Below are 14,410 nucleotides of genomic sequence, written 5' to 3' on the forward strand. Positions count from 1 at the left end.
CCATTTTGAACATGGTGAATTATTAACATTTGATTTGATACTTTAAACGATTTGAAAAAATAACTTTGATGTTTGCTGAAGGAAATCTAAAAAGGGCTTCTCTGCAGTCTGATTCAAATGTTTATTTTCGTTTACACACTTGAGGAATCTGACTTTGTGTTGACTAAAACCATCGGCAAAAGACGAAAGATACCAAAGTAAGAAGCTTCAAAAGCTCCTGCTGACCGCTTCAATAGAATCATTTCTCACTGTTTGATACGAGTCCCAACATTCAGGAGAGAAATATAAGTTTTTTCCTGACCAAACAGTTCAGAGGACTTTTTGAAGTTGAACTATCTACGAGGGAGTTTCCTGAGAACTAAACACAATGGGGACTTTTTCTGTCTGCATTCACACCACCATGATACCGACTCTGAAGCAGGAGCTAAAAAGGATCCTCTAAACAGGTTCTAAGAACTGAAATACTAGTAGTTCCTGCGGTGAAGAATGAATAAAAAAGGAATAGGGTTTGAAACGGTTCCTGGAACCACATGTTGTGTTCTTTATGTTTTCAGTCAGTACAGGATGGGCAGAAATAAACCTTGGGCTTCAGCCTATTCCTCTTTTGGTCACTGATTGTTTGAATTTTATTGTGTGAAATGGAATGGAAGTGTAAACGTGTGATGTTTTTTTTTTTTTTTGACTATTTACACAAATATTTTTGACTCTTGTTATTCTTTAATGAATGACCAAAATAAAAAAGATTCATTCATTCAAGTCGGATTAAGATGAAAAAACTAAAGTCGGTGAGTTTTGATGACGAGACTACTGTTTCTTTAATTTTTCACTTTGATAAAATGACTTTTACTTGTTTGTTTCAGGCGTCACAGAAGATCGATTTTTCTAGCCCTGCCACTATTTGATGGGATTTGTATTTTTATTTTTATTTTTAATGAACTTTTATTTAAGCAGGTCATTAACACATCGAGATCAAAATCTCGTTCATGAGGGTGACCCGGCCAAGAGAGCAGCAGCACCCGTCATAATAATATTAATGATTAAGAAACTGGAAGTTAACAACAATTACAAAGAGCAGATTGTTTCACAGATTACGTGCAGAGTCGTGATCACAGATTACGATTCAGAAACACTTCAGGCTCCGTCCGATGGTCTCTCATTTGTCTTTTGAGATCGAGCCAAAGGCTTCAAGGAGAGTTTGAATGAGAGACATGTCAGTTACACTTTATAATAACATCATTGATAAAGGGTGAATTACTAGTTCAACTTTAATGAATAGTGATTTTTGTATGTTTACTCTTCTTTGGTTTGTTCATTCTTTGTGCTGTTGTAATTTTCTGTCTTATTTGGTAATTGTCTATCTTAGTGTTGCTTGTTTTCAAGATTATTCTTTAGTGTTTCCTGTTTTATTTTGTAGTTCTTTTCCTCAGTGTCTCTTGTCTTCATGCCTCTGTGTGATTCCCTCCACTTCTGATCGCCCTCATGGTCTCACCTGTGTCTGATTTCCCCTGTGTCTAATTGGAATTGTCTTTTTTGCTTAGGAAGGTTCCTAACTGAGTGAAATGACCCAGAAGCATTTAAGTGGTGGCCATGATAACAGCTGTTCAAATTCTCTAAAAGCGAAGGAAAGGTCCTTTATGAACACTCCACACATCTTTCCTTAACCCTCTCTTGATGTCTGTTCATTGTCAGTGTCGGTTTTCCTCGTGGCTCCCAGTGTGTTTTTTTAACCTTTTGTGGATTTTTCAGTTTGGACATTTTTCACTAATCCTTTGTTTTGCCTTTTTTGTTTAATAACTATTTTCATTTAGCTTCTGCACTTGGGTCCAGTTCCTTTTTATTTTTTAGAAATGTGGAAATTTTACTGTTAAACGACGAACTGATCGTTAATAATGTTAGCTCATTATCTGTAAAGCTATCGACGATGTTAACAGTATATTGAGACACACGTTATAACATTTTATACTCTACATAAAGTGTTTGTTCATGATTTTAAACCTTTGAAGAGATCATTTATAAAACATCTTTAAACACAGATACGTGGAGCAGATGTTTGTTCACGGTTCATTAATATTTTGCAAGCCATCCAAATAATGTTAACAGACGGTTTGATTAACTATTAGTTCATTGTTTGTTGACAGTAAAATAACTATTCACTACAGTTTAGTTTATTATTAATTTACCTGTTATACATAATGGTAATTACAAAGTGTGACCAACATGTCTGTCAGTCATTCTTCTGATTTACGGCTCTCTCACAGTGATATAAAGTATGCGTATATTATGTATTTCCTGAATCCTCAGATTTTTGTGAGTTTTCCAGTTTCCCTCTTTTGTGTCCCTGATGTTCCCAGATGTCACGGGGCTAAAGGAGAACGTATATATCAGGGTTGTGTCAGTGACTACTTGAAGAGCCACAGTTACCTCAATGATTGAAAGCCAAGAAAGTCCTATTATTATTATTCAATATTAAAAAATGCCTCGACCATGAGCCTAAACATGGATATTGGACATTTTTATAAATAGAGACCTGTCAATCACAGGTAGCCCCGCCCTGGCCAAAAGTGACCAAGAGGCGGAGCTGGAGAGGAGCGAACATAACTCATTTCCAGCTCCGCCCTCTTGTCCAAATATGGTCACTTCCTTTGACACAAGGTGCTTACTGAAAGCTTGAGCAGTCATCTCCTCAGAACACTTTTATGGTTTCATGGTATCGACTTGTCAATCACAGTAAGCCCCGCCCTAACTCCTCCCCCATCATTTATTATGTTATTGGCTCTCTGCATTCGACTGTTTCTGTCTGATCTTTGCTCAGGTGAGTTCGGCATCATGTTGGAGGCGTCTCTGGGCAGGAACTTCTCCCACAGCACCTTCGTGTTCAGAGGGTTTCCTGGGCTGCACAGACACCGCCGGCTGCTGGCGCTGCCGTTCTGCATGTCTTACCTGCTGGTGCTGCTGGGAAACATTCTGCTGGTGTACGTGATCCACAGCGTGGAGAGTCTGCACAGCCCCATGTACCTGCTCATCTGCACGCTCTGCGTCGTCGACATCCTCGTGGTGACCACCATCATCCCCAACATGCTGCTCAGCCTCCTCTTCGGCTGGGACCAGATCTCATTGGCCGGCTGCTTGACTCAGATGTTCTTCACTCACTTCCTGTCTTCACTGGAGTCCACGCTGCTCTTAGCGATGGCGCTGGATCGTTACGTGGCTATCTGCATGCCGCTGCGCTACGCCAAAATCATAGACACGTCCATGTTTGTGAAGCTGCTGCTCTTCACTCTGGTTCGCAGCTGCTCCATCATGGCCACACTGGTTGGTTTGGCGGGTTCTCTAGAGTTCTGCAACTCCAACACGATCCAGCACGGCTACTGCGACCACATGGCGCTGGTCCGCCTGGCGTGTGACAGCACAGAGAAAAACAGCGCCATGGGCCTCGCTGTGATCATCTGCTTTGTGGGCCTGGACATCCCGCTCATCTTCCTCTCCTACATGAAGATCCTGAGTGTCGTCCTGCGGGCGGCCGCCGCTGGCGAGGACCGCTGGAGGGCGTTTCACACCTGTGGCACTCACCTGATCGTCATGCTGTGTTTCTACCTGGTGGGAAGCATCACGTTCCTCTCTCACAACCTGAACATCCCCATATCAACAGACGTCAACACCTTCATGGGGCTCATGTACATCCTGTTTCCCGCGACCGTCAACCCCGTCATCTACGGCGTCCGGACCAAAGAAATACGAAACGGGTTCTTTAGGATTTTCAAACTCAGAACAAAGAAATGGATGACGGTGAAGGTTTCTCCTGCCCTGAAAACATGACGCTTTTTCTTCTTCTGTTTGTGACTGACGTGATCCGTCAGGTGACTGGAACCGGCAAGTTACATCACCGATGTTTGAAGATTATTTTAAAGATGAACAGTATAAAACTGTCCGAACGAACGAAGCAAAGTTTGACTGTCCGGCTGTTCTTGGTGTTTCTTGTTCACATTAAATGTATTTCTTCAAAAGGTCTCTGAGGAAGGTCTCAGGCTGTAGCTGACGGGTTCACCGTTTTCTCAGAGCGAGACTCGTCTGCACTCGAGGCGATGGTTTCCACGTTAAAGCTCAAAGAATTCTTGATCAGTTTGTGATGAGAGTGTTTTCAAAGGCGTGTGCAAAGGCTTAAAGGAAGATTGTCCAACTTTTTGATCCACTAGGTGTCGCCCTTGAGCTCCAGCATGAAACCAAAACAAACTGCTGTTAGGCCACGCCTCCTCCATACTGAAGCCTCCGCTCTCCTCCAGAGACACACCTCTACTCACGTTTGCGTGAAAGAGTTTAGCCCAAGCGGCGGACTAACTTGCCCTCGGATCGAGCTGGAATCAGCTGTGTCCTGCATTGTTGTGTTAGCATGCTAATGTTAGCGCTCTTTAGTTAGCTCGTAGCTTCACATTAGCTGTGTCCTGATTGTTGTGTTAGCATGCTAATGTTAGCGCTCTTTAGTTAGCTCGTAGCTTCACATTGTTGTGTTAGCATGCTAATGTTAGCGCTCTTTAGTTAGCTCGTAGCTTCACATTAGCTGTGTCCTGCATTGTTGTGTTAGCATGCTAATGTTAGCGCTCTTTAGTTAACTCGTAGCTTCACATTGTTGTGTTAGCATGCTAATGTTAGCGCTCTTTAGTTAGCTCGTAGCTTCACATTGTTGTGTTAGCATGCTAATGTTAGCGCTCTGTAGTCAGCTCGTAGCTTCACATTGTTGTGTTAGCATGCTAATGTTAGCGCTCTTTAGTTAGCTCGTAGCTTCACATTGTTGTGTCAGCATGCTAATGTTAGCGCTCTTTAGTTAGCTCGTAGCTTCACATTGTTGTGTCAGCATGCTAATGTTAGCGCTCTTTAGTTAGCTCGTAGCTTCACATTGTTGTGTCAGCATGCTAATGTTAGCGCTCTTTAGTTAGCTCGTAGCTTCACATTGTTGTGTTAGCATGCTAATGTTAGCGCTCTTTAGTTAGCTCGTAGCTTCACATTGTTGTGTTAGCATGCTAATGTTAGCGCTCTTTAGTTAGCTCGTAGCTTCACATCGTTGTGTTAGCATGCTAATGTTAGCGCTCTTTAGTTAGCTCGTAGCTTCACATCGTTGTGTTAGCATGCTAATGTTAGCGCTCTTTAGTTAGCTCGTAGCTTCACATTGTTGTGTTAGCATGCTAATGTTAGCGCTCTTTAGTTAGCTCGTAGCTTCACATTTCATGTAAAGTGACACAGAATGAGCGTGATCTAAAAACTCTTACTAACATCCAAATAATCAGTGAGTATGTTCTTCTTCTTCTCTCTAGTTCTTGACTAAAACAGCTTTTATACACAAGGGGAGGAGCCGGCCGTCCCGTCCATGTAAACACGGCTCTGACAACAACACAGCCAGCGGGACTCGAGCTTCTCCCTCATTGTAGACAGTCAGGACTCAGAGACACATTTACACAGGAGAGACTTTATGATTTATTGATGTGGAACATGTCACACATTCTTCCTTTAAAATGTGGCTTCACAGGTGCTCAATCGATCAGGGATCAGATACACCTGTAGAGTAAGTTACCTGTAGAGGGACTCATCATGCATACTTCACTTTGAACAAAATAACTGATGTCTGTTCAGCCTTACCTCAGCCTTTGTCTCTCTGTCCTTTCTTGCTGCACACTTAATGGATGGATGCCATGTCCTCATCAGCTGCAAGCCTCAGTAGGTTTTTCCTTACTGGCAGGTAAACGTTCCTTTAATGCCCATATAAGGACATGAGACTGCAGGGCCATGCAGGGCAGGCCCAAATGAAAACAATCAAGCTCCAAATGTGCGAACCATAGATGCAAACATGCAGACTTATTGTTTTACATTGAGTAAGATCCCTGATGGACATTATATAAACTGAAAATATACGCTCTGACTGGATTTTACTGTTCTGCTTTGTTCTGGTTGACTCGGGACGTTTCTGGGGGCGGAGCTGGTGTGTTTCCTCCAGCCAATGACAGCGCAGCAGGTGAGCTTAGGAGTAGATACAATTCAGAGATTGGACGCCATTCAAAGTGTAAGTGTAAATGTCTGATATGAATCATGTTTCTGTGTGTTAGACCTCTGCAGCGTCAGCCACATCATTCAGCACCCAATGAATAAAACCAAATACATGCAGTGCACAGACAATCCACCAGGGGGCAGGAAGCTGCTGTACAGGATTAGAGGAGGTCAGAGCTCTTGTGAATATTTTCACACATGTTAAGAAAGATGCAGAAAAACATTCAGACAGTTTCTGATACTTCAACAGAGATATTTACTGGATTCAAATGATTCATTTTTGTTTGTGGAATATTTAAAATCATGTTTAATAAATAAGATATTACAAGTGATTTTATATTTTTTATTTTACACTTTGTGGATCACATGGAGAGCTGTTTTCTCTTCTGTTATAAAAGTTAAACTTTTATTAACGTCCCGGGCTTTTATCATAAATCAAAGGAACTGGACTGTGAGGGTGAAGCGTGCTTGGGCACGGTACGGATGGCCTAGTGTCAGTGTGCGTCCTTTCTGTAAATACCATAATTAGATATATTTAGTGTGAACATCATATTTAAAGATGATATTGTGTTTTTATATGAAATATGTTGTAACTTAAATCCTGAGTTATTGGGTCACTTGCTAATCATTATTCTCTTCTCAATAAAAATGATCGATGAAGAAATTAATGACACAATAATGTTTTATTTTTGGTTCATTTTTAGACAGCCAATAAAGTTTCTCAGAGGGAGAATCAAAAGTTTGAAATGTTGTCTGTGTTTTTATTTTTATATTTCTAAACTAGTATATAAAAAAAAAACGCTGATGTATCAAATGTGAAAACAAAACATGATTTTTTTTCCTCATATCCGGGGTCGGGTCATGGTGGCAGCAGGCGCAGTAAGTCTCCCGAGACGTCCCTCTCCCCAACAACACTTTCCAGCCCCTCCTCCTGGAGGATTCTGAGGCGTTCCCAGGCCAGACGGGATAAATCCCTCCAGCGTGTTCAGGCTCTGCCCCGGGGTCTCCTCCCTGTTGGGCCTCCAAAGGGAGGCGTCCAGGTGGATCCTAATCAGATGCCCGAACCACTTCAACCGGCTCCTTAAGATGTGAAGGAGCAGCGGCTCTACTCCGAGTTCCGCCCCCTCTCTCTAAGGCCGAGCCCACACACCCTCCAGAGGAAACTCATTTCGACGTCAGTCTAACACAGCGTTCGCAATACTGCAGCGACCGCAGCCTGTCAATCTGGAGATCCATTTTACCCTCACTCATGAACAAGAACCAGAGATACCTGAACTCTTACGCTTAAGGCAGAGACTCACTCCCCACAGTAATGTGTTATTCAATTATTTATTTCTTATCGTTCAATTTAATTGACAGACCCAACACCATTCTCAAAACAAGTTGGTGTAATGTCAAACTGTAGTGACTGGCACCCCGGGGTTTTGGGTTTCCAGGGTGCCTCAGGACTGTGGCCGACACAGACAGAGCTCAAAAGAACGGTAACAAAAAGGAAACCGGCAACCTTCCATTTGAGAGACGACCGACTCTACCACTGAGCCACAGCCGCTCCAAATCTGTTTGTTGTCATTAAATCTGTTTGTTTTGGGGTCATGGCGCTGAAGTAAGACAGCTGAACTAAACTGTACAGTCAAACAGAAACAGCCGGGACGTCCTGCTCTCTTGTCACCATGTTCCTTATTTTTTGGATGAAATCATAAAGTTATGAAACCTTTGATGTAACACTCGTAACATTTACAGGTTTTAGTGAAATGAAGCCAAAAACAGCCAGAAACAACATCATAGTATGTAAAAGCATCCCCGACTTCTGTCTGTTTGTCCTGCAGAGAAAACTGTCGACTCATCGTCACACTCGGCTCATGATAAGAATATCTCAAATATTAGAAAATGTACAGACATATTCTCATAACATTTCTGTTTCAGAGACCTGATGCACGCTATGATTGTCAAACCATGAAATGTTTTAATCGTAATTAATCACATTTTAATTGTGTGTTTAAAATTCCATTATTTCACATTTAAAGATAAAAATAGATAGGCTTTTATTTTGAAATGTCCTGCTGAGAGTACTTTACTCGCTGTGTGCTTTTATTTTGAAATAAAGTAAGGCCCTTCCTGTAGATTGAAGGTTAGGACAGGAAGTTAAGCCCAGAAACAGGAAGTGGTTAGGGATCCCAAACTGACGTCAAGCAGCTCAAAGGAACGGCAACAAAGGTCAATGTGTGATGTCATTATGTCAATGTGTGATGTCATAAGGTCAATGTGTGATGTCATTACGTCAATGTGTGATGTCATCAGGTGGATATTACTGTCTGAGAGTTTGTTAAAGTGAAATGAGACATTCAAAGATGCAGCAGTGTTCTTCTTTTACATCACTGAGACTACAGGGAGACACTGAGGACCACTATCTACGGAGTAGGGACAAAATATGAGATGAATTGCTATTTTTAAAAATGTAATAAATTCAGACCTTAATAAATCGAGATGAATCGTCAATGCTGACAGCCGTAGAATAAAGATAAACTATCATCACACACAAACTTGTACCACAGCTCCGCTCCTCTACCACATTTTCAGTCACTGTTGAACTTTAAATTTGCAAACAAAAAACAGTGTTTTGTGAATAAATGTTCAGTAATAACACACTTTAATAATCTCCTGAAGTCTGCTCATGTTTCACAAATAAATCAAAAAAATAAAAACCCGGATTAAATACTCTCGAGTTATTTCAGCAACAATCCACTAAACTTTCCTCCATCACTAATTCAATGATTTCCTTCTTTCTGGAATTCCACACCACATGGTTTCACTTCATTTCTGACCGTCAGAGAACAGCCTGTCTTTTTAATTTAAAGAGGAGTGCGTTGGATTTAGTGGGATCCACTGGTGAGATTTAATTACCACCTCCCTCACAGCCTGGAGGAGAACCAGTGTTCTCAGAGGAAGGTCGGCGTTTGGTTGGTCCATTCTGGGCTGCTGTAGAAACATGGCTGACTCAAACCGACCTGCTCCCTCCCTTGCAGCCTCATGAAAACAGATTTCCAAAGTGCTAATTTTCTGTTTCGTTGAAGGTTTTCACATTTAATTTCCTCCGTGAGAAGTCGTTAACACTGCAGGTGTTTCAGGGTATTAAATTAAATGTTTCTCATTTCTACGGTTTGTTGGGGGATATGGGGTACCAGGGTCATTGATAAGGTTTGTTGGCGGATATGGGGTACCAGGGTCATTGATATGGTTTGTTGGGGGATATGGGGTACCAGGGTCATTGATATGGTTTGTTGGGGGATATGGGGTACCAGGGTCATTGATAAGGTTTGTTGGGGGATATGGGGTACCAGGGTCATTGATAAGGTTTGTTGGGGGATATGGGGTACCAGGGTCATTGATATGGTTTGTTGGGGGATATGGGGTACCAGGGTCATTGATAAGGTTTGTTGGCGGATATGGGGTACCAGGGTCATTGATATGGTTTGTTGGGGGATATGGGGTACCAGGGTCATTGATAAGGTTTGTTGGCGGATATGGGGGTACCAGGGTCATTGATATGGTTTGTTGGGGGATATGGGGGTACCAGGGTCATTGATAAGGTTTGTTGGGGGATATGGGGTACCAGGGTCATTGATAAGGTTTGTTGGCGGATATGGGGTACCAGGGTCATTGATAAGGTTTGTTGGCGGATATGGGGTACCAGGGTCATTGATATGGTTTGTTGGGGGATATGGGGTACCAGGGTCATTGATAAGGTTTGTTGGCGGATATGGGGTACCAGGGTCATTGATATGGTTTGTTGGGGGATATGGGGGTACCAGGGTCATTGATATGGTTTGTTGGCGGATATGGGGTACCAGGGTCATTGCTATGAGATTTGGTCCTTGAATACCTCTCAGACTCAGCATCCTAAGCAAAAAGTCAAACATGCTTCCCGTGTTGGCCTCTGCCAGGTCTGTTCTTTGTCAACAAATCGGTCTTCATTTTATTGTGTTTTATTTGTTTTTGTATTTGTATTTTTTATTTATTTGTATTTGCTCATTATTTTTGATTCTTTTGCTTTTCTTATGAAATGTGCTTTTAAACGAAGCCTCCGTGTCTGAAATCCAAGCAAGTCTTCTATTTTCATTCTGGGCCGTTTTCATGTTTGCTACAAACATATTTACCTCAAGTCTTTAACAGATTCATATTGAGGATGGACATGTGAGTTGATTGTTTGTACAGAAATGAAGTGAAACCATGACTGAATGGAAGGAAATCAAGCTAAATACTGTTGATTCAAAATGATCAGCCGGTAGAAAAATGTGTAAACTTCACTTCTCTGTAAAGGTTGATCGATCATGAACAAATATAGTATTGAAGTAACACATGCACACAAGGCCCGCAGTTCGTCTCAACTGATTGGCTCTCTAACAGGATCAGGTCCTGTCGGGTCGAGAAGTCCTGCAGGTGGTTGTGCTCTGGTGTTTCTTGACGCTCTGCAGCCTCGTCTGCACACGGGCGGTTACTGAACGTCGGCGGGCGTCCATGTTGTGGCTCGAGGGCTGGACTGGTCCAGATCAACCAAAGTTGGCAGTGTTGTTGTTTTGTCTGATACGACACATCAATACTAACCGCGACTTAACCTGTCGGGTCCCTAATGGAAACATGTAGAACAAAGTGACATTAGAGGCATGCTACCAGACGCCATTATGACGCGGCGTCCACCAGCCCGGGTCTCCGGCCGGCCAGTGTGGACTGCTCTGTCTGAAAACACGACTGAGGTCTAGGCTGCAGTACTCTAGTTTGTACACCCTGCAGGAAGCAGAGAGAGGACGAACATGAACGAGAACACAAACACGGCACCGCCCATCATTTAAAGGGTGTCCAGACTGTGGTTTGACCTTAAGGTGACCTCCGTTAGCTCAACACTACAAACAGTGGCTAAACATCAACAGCAGCGGTGCAGCGGTGACTCTCGATGTCTTTATCTGTCGTCCAGTTTGGGCGAGTCCACCGGCTCATCGTCTTCATCCTTATCGTCCTTCGCTCCGATCAGTCGCTGGCGGGCGAAGTCTTCAAAGATGATGTCATCATCGCTGAGGGAAAAGAGGGAGATTAAGGGGTGAGTCAGTGTAAAATTAAGTCTCTGGATTAGATAAGAGTCATTTTCAGGTGAAGGGGCAGCGGGATCACTTTGAGGATGGGGTCAGAGCAGATCTCAGAGACCCACATTTTCTAAGAATGGATTGCAGCCACTAACGCGTTGCTCCTGATAGTTTGCTCTTAGCGTGCGCTCGGTTCTGTCAAAATAAAAATGATGAGAAAACTCACATAGTCATCATGGTAACCGCTTTAGAGCGTGTCCACTGATGTGGATGAAGTGTGGAGCCCCTGGTTATTTTAATAATAGTCATGTCAGAGTCATATTTACACAGCTTTTATTTTGGAGGGGCATCCAGAGGTGGAATAGTTTTCCTGATCACTGCGGCGCAGTTACCACCAACTCTCAGCAGATGGTCATTATTTTTCACTGTAACTGTACACGGCTGATAGCACCGCTGTCGGTGAATTCGATGCTTCTCCAAAGGGGCCGATCTGTATCGAAAAGGAACAATTTTCCTCAAATGATTAAATTCATGTCAAGAGCACAAGAGACGCTGTTTGCTGCACAGCGCAGTTAGGGCAGCATTTAACCCTTAAAGGCTTTATATGTGATGTTTTGATCCAGCAGATGTCGCCCTTGAGCTCCAGCATGAAACCAAAACAACTGCTGCTGCATTGTTGTGTTAGCATGCTAATGCTAGCGATCTTTATTCTGCTGGTATCTTCACACTGCATGTAAATTTACCTGAAATGAGCGTGATCTAGAAACACAGTTAAGCAGTGAGTACAGTATGTTATTCTTCTTTTCTCTCGTCCCTCAATTAAACAACTTTTATACACGAGGGGAGGAGTCAGCCGGCCGTCCCGGCGATATAAACAAAGTGAAGATAGGACTCTGAAAACTCTGAAAACATCACAGACAGTGGGACTCGGGTGTTACACCCATTGTAGACAGTCATGACTCACAGAGTTATTTTCAGAGGATATTGATTTCTACATTTAAGGGTGAAAAATCACATAGAAAGACTTTAACGGGCGTTTGTGAATTAGACGGAGTCTTATTGATTCATTTGCACGGGTTAGGCAGATGTGAAGCTATCCTTTGAGAATCCCAAAAAATGTTGCTGTCAATTGCCTGACAGCAAAAAACAGTTTGCCTAAAAACACCCTGAGACAACAAGAATAATAAAGAGAAACATGTTTCAGTTTGTGGCACCTTCAGTCTTCGTTTTTCTGTCATGTTTCCAAACTGAAAAAGACAGACCGGAAACATTTATTTCACCTCGGCTGTGAACAGAAATTATTTAAACTCTCTTTTCAAACAGAGACAATCTGTTCTGTTATCTGAGCGTGAAATGACGAGCAGTAAAACTGCTGTGAAGACCAGTTTCCACTTCCTGCTGCAGCATTAGGACGCATTAAAGCTGAGCCTCAGGAGACGAATCATCACTGATCGGGTTTCAGCAGGAAAACCTCTCAGAGTATTGACGAGGCCGTTCACCAGAGCTCAGCCAATCAGATCAGAGACAGGAAGAGCGGCAGACAGACAGGCAGACAGAAAGGCAGACGGGCAAAGAGACGGCTGCTCACTTTGTGTCAAATTCGATCAGGTTTGTGTCGACTGGAGCTTCGTCTGCAGCTGCAGAGAGAGAGAGAGAGAGAGAGAGAGAGAGAGACAGAGACAGAGAGAGAGAGAGAGAGAGAGAGAGAGAGAGAGAGAGAGAGAGAGAGAGAGAGAGAGAGACAGAGACAGAGAGAGAGAGAGAGAGAGAGAGAGAGAGAGAGAGAGAGAGACAGAGAGAGAGAGAGACAGAGACAGAGACAGAGACAGAGAGACAGAGACAGAGAGAGAGAGAGAGAGAGAGAGAGAGAGACAGAGAGAGAGAGAGACAGAGACAGAGACAGAGACAGAGACAGAGAGACAGAGACAGAGAGAGAGAGAGAGAGAGAGACAGAGAGAGAGAGAGACAGAGACAGAGACAGAGACAGAGAGACAGAGACAGAGAGAGAGAGAGAGAGAGAGAGAGAGAGACAGAGAGAGAGAGAGACAGAGACAGAGACAGAGACAGAGAGACAGAGACAGAGAGAGAGAGAGAGAGAGAGAGAGAGAGAGAGAGAGAGAGAGAGACATGTTCACAGACAGACCGCTGCATTTTTGTTTGTTTGCTGAAAAACTTAAATTGCAATAGTTTCTCCATCACCTCGATCTGTTTGATATGTGTGTGAATGTTTGGATTCATGAGGTTATATTTGGGGACACATGCACAACAAATCACAACTTTAAACCATTAATCTTACTTCATACAGTCATATTCTGAATCTGAGTTTGTATGTGTGTGTAGAAAAGGTGAGGCGTTCACAGCCTGCTGGGAAACATGACTGACCGTCTCTGTAGAGGGATTCCTCCAGCGGCTTCGGGTGCATTAATGTGAAAGGCAGCTCAACAGAGACGTCGCTGAGAAACACAGACGATCTGAAGTTTAACAGACCATGAAGGCACCACGGCAGCTCATTTGAAAGATGTTTCTTTGTAAATCTCAGTGTGTGTGGTTTCTATCAGTGTGTTGACAGAATGTGAATAGTTACCTGGCGGCCAGGTCTCCCAGGAGCCTGAAATCAATAAAGATGAAAACAGTTTCAGAGTCACATCAGCAGCAGCACAGAGCCTCTACTCATCTCCACTGACGAGCTCATTAACTGTCAGAGCTCCAGAGCTAATAAACGAGCTGCTGACTGATTCACTGCAGCAGAGATTTACTTCATGGAGATGGAACACATTTATTATTCTCACATCGACATTATCTCTTCATATCTGCAAACAATCTGCAGCGCTGACAGCAGGAACACAGACTACAGATTCACACTGAAACTGAAACAGAATAACACTACTGACTCCTGAATAGTACACATGTATACAACATAGGGAGGGGAGTATGGAGGAGTATGGAGCAGTGAATGGAGCGGCTTATGAAAAGCGTTTATATCTTGCTGGATGATATCAGCGATGTGATATAATAAAACTATTTAAAGAGACAGCCCACACAGACTTTACAAATAACAACCCATGAGAGAAACACGTTAGAGAAACTCATGAAGACTTCAGGTTATAATGTATGTTGAGGGCACTGACCCGCCACGGGACACGACCAGCTTCACTTTGACTTTGTATGACACGATGATGCCCAAAATCTCCTTATTGGCTCCTTCTCTCAACCTGCAGAGACAGAGAACAGCAGCCAATCACAGCGCAGCTCTGAAGTCACCAAGATGTTCAAACTGAGCATTCCCTGAATATGACGCATCC

At 43.0% G+C, this 14,410-nt stretch overlaps 2 protein-coding genes and 1 long non-coding RNA gene across 4 annotated transcripts in view; 2 read left to right on the plus strand and 1 right to left on the minus strand.

Annotated features, from left to right (window-relative positions):
• The first annotated feature begins 2,826 nt into the window (after window positions 1-2,826).
• Window positions 2,827-4,996, plus strand: or55e1 (odorant receptor, family 55, subfamily E, member 1). Its single transcript, XM_020659586.2, has one exon. The coding sequence runs from the start codon at window positions 2,827-2,829 to the stop codon at window positions 3,814-3,816; it is 990 nt and encodes a 329-aa protein (XP_020515242.1). The 3' UTR covers window positions 3,817-4,996.
• A 4,417-nt stretch (window positions 4,997-9,413) lies between these two features.
• Window positions 9,414-9,729, plus strand: LOC136180466 (uncharacterized). The gene is made up of 2 exons (XR_010667118.1): window positions 9,414-9,540; window positions 9,621-9,729. It is a non-coding gene; the product is annotated as an uncharacterized lncRNA (long non-coding RNA).
• A 163-nt stretch (window positions 9,730-9,892) lies between these two features.
• arrb1 (arrestin, beta 1) overlaps window positions 9,893-14,410 on the minus strand; it is a 21,284-nt gene continuing 16,766 nt past the window's right edge. For both annotated transcript variants that reach the window (XM_065960213.1, XM_065960212.1), the window contains exons 12-16: window positions 14,237-14,320; window positions 13,693-13,716; window positions 13,491-13,561; window positions 12,697-12,745; window positions 9,893-11,099 (exon numbers count right to left, since the gene is read on the minus strand). In XM_065960213.1, the coding sequence (XP_065816285.1) occupies window positions 10,988-11,099; window positions 12,697-12,745; window positions 13,491-13,561; window positions 13,693-13,716; window positions 14,237-14,320 (340 nt within the window). In that variant the 3' untranslated portion in view covers window positions 9,893-10,987. The remainder of the gene's footprint in view (window positions 11,100-12,696; window positions 12,746-13,490; window positions 13,562-13,692; window positions 13,717-14,236; window positions 14,321-14,410) is intronic.

This window comes from Labrus bergylta, chromosome 11 (genome assembly GCF_963930695.1).
Source record: "Labrus bergylta chromosome 11, fLabBer1.1, whole genome shotgun sequence".
NCBI classification, from domain to species: Eukaryota; Metazoa; Chordata; class Actinopteri; order Labriformes; family Labridae; genus Labrus; species Labrus bergylta.

What these genes read in the sequence shown, in the direction of transcription:
- or55e1 (XM_020659586.2), top strand. Translation starts at nt 2,827, where the DNA reads ATGTTGGAGGCGTCTCTGGGCAGGAACTTCTCCCACAGCACCTTCGTG.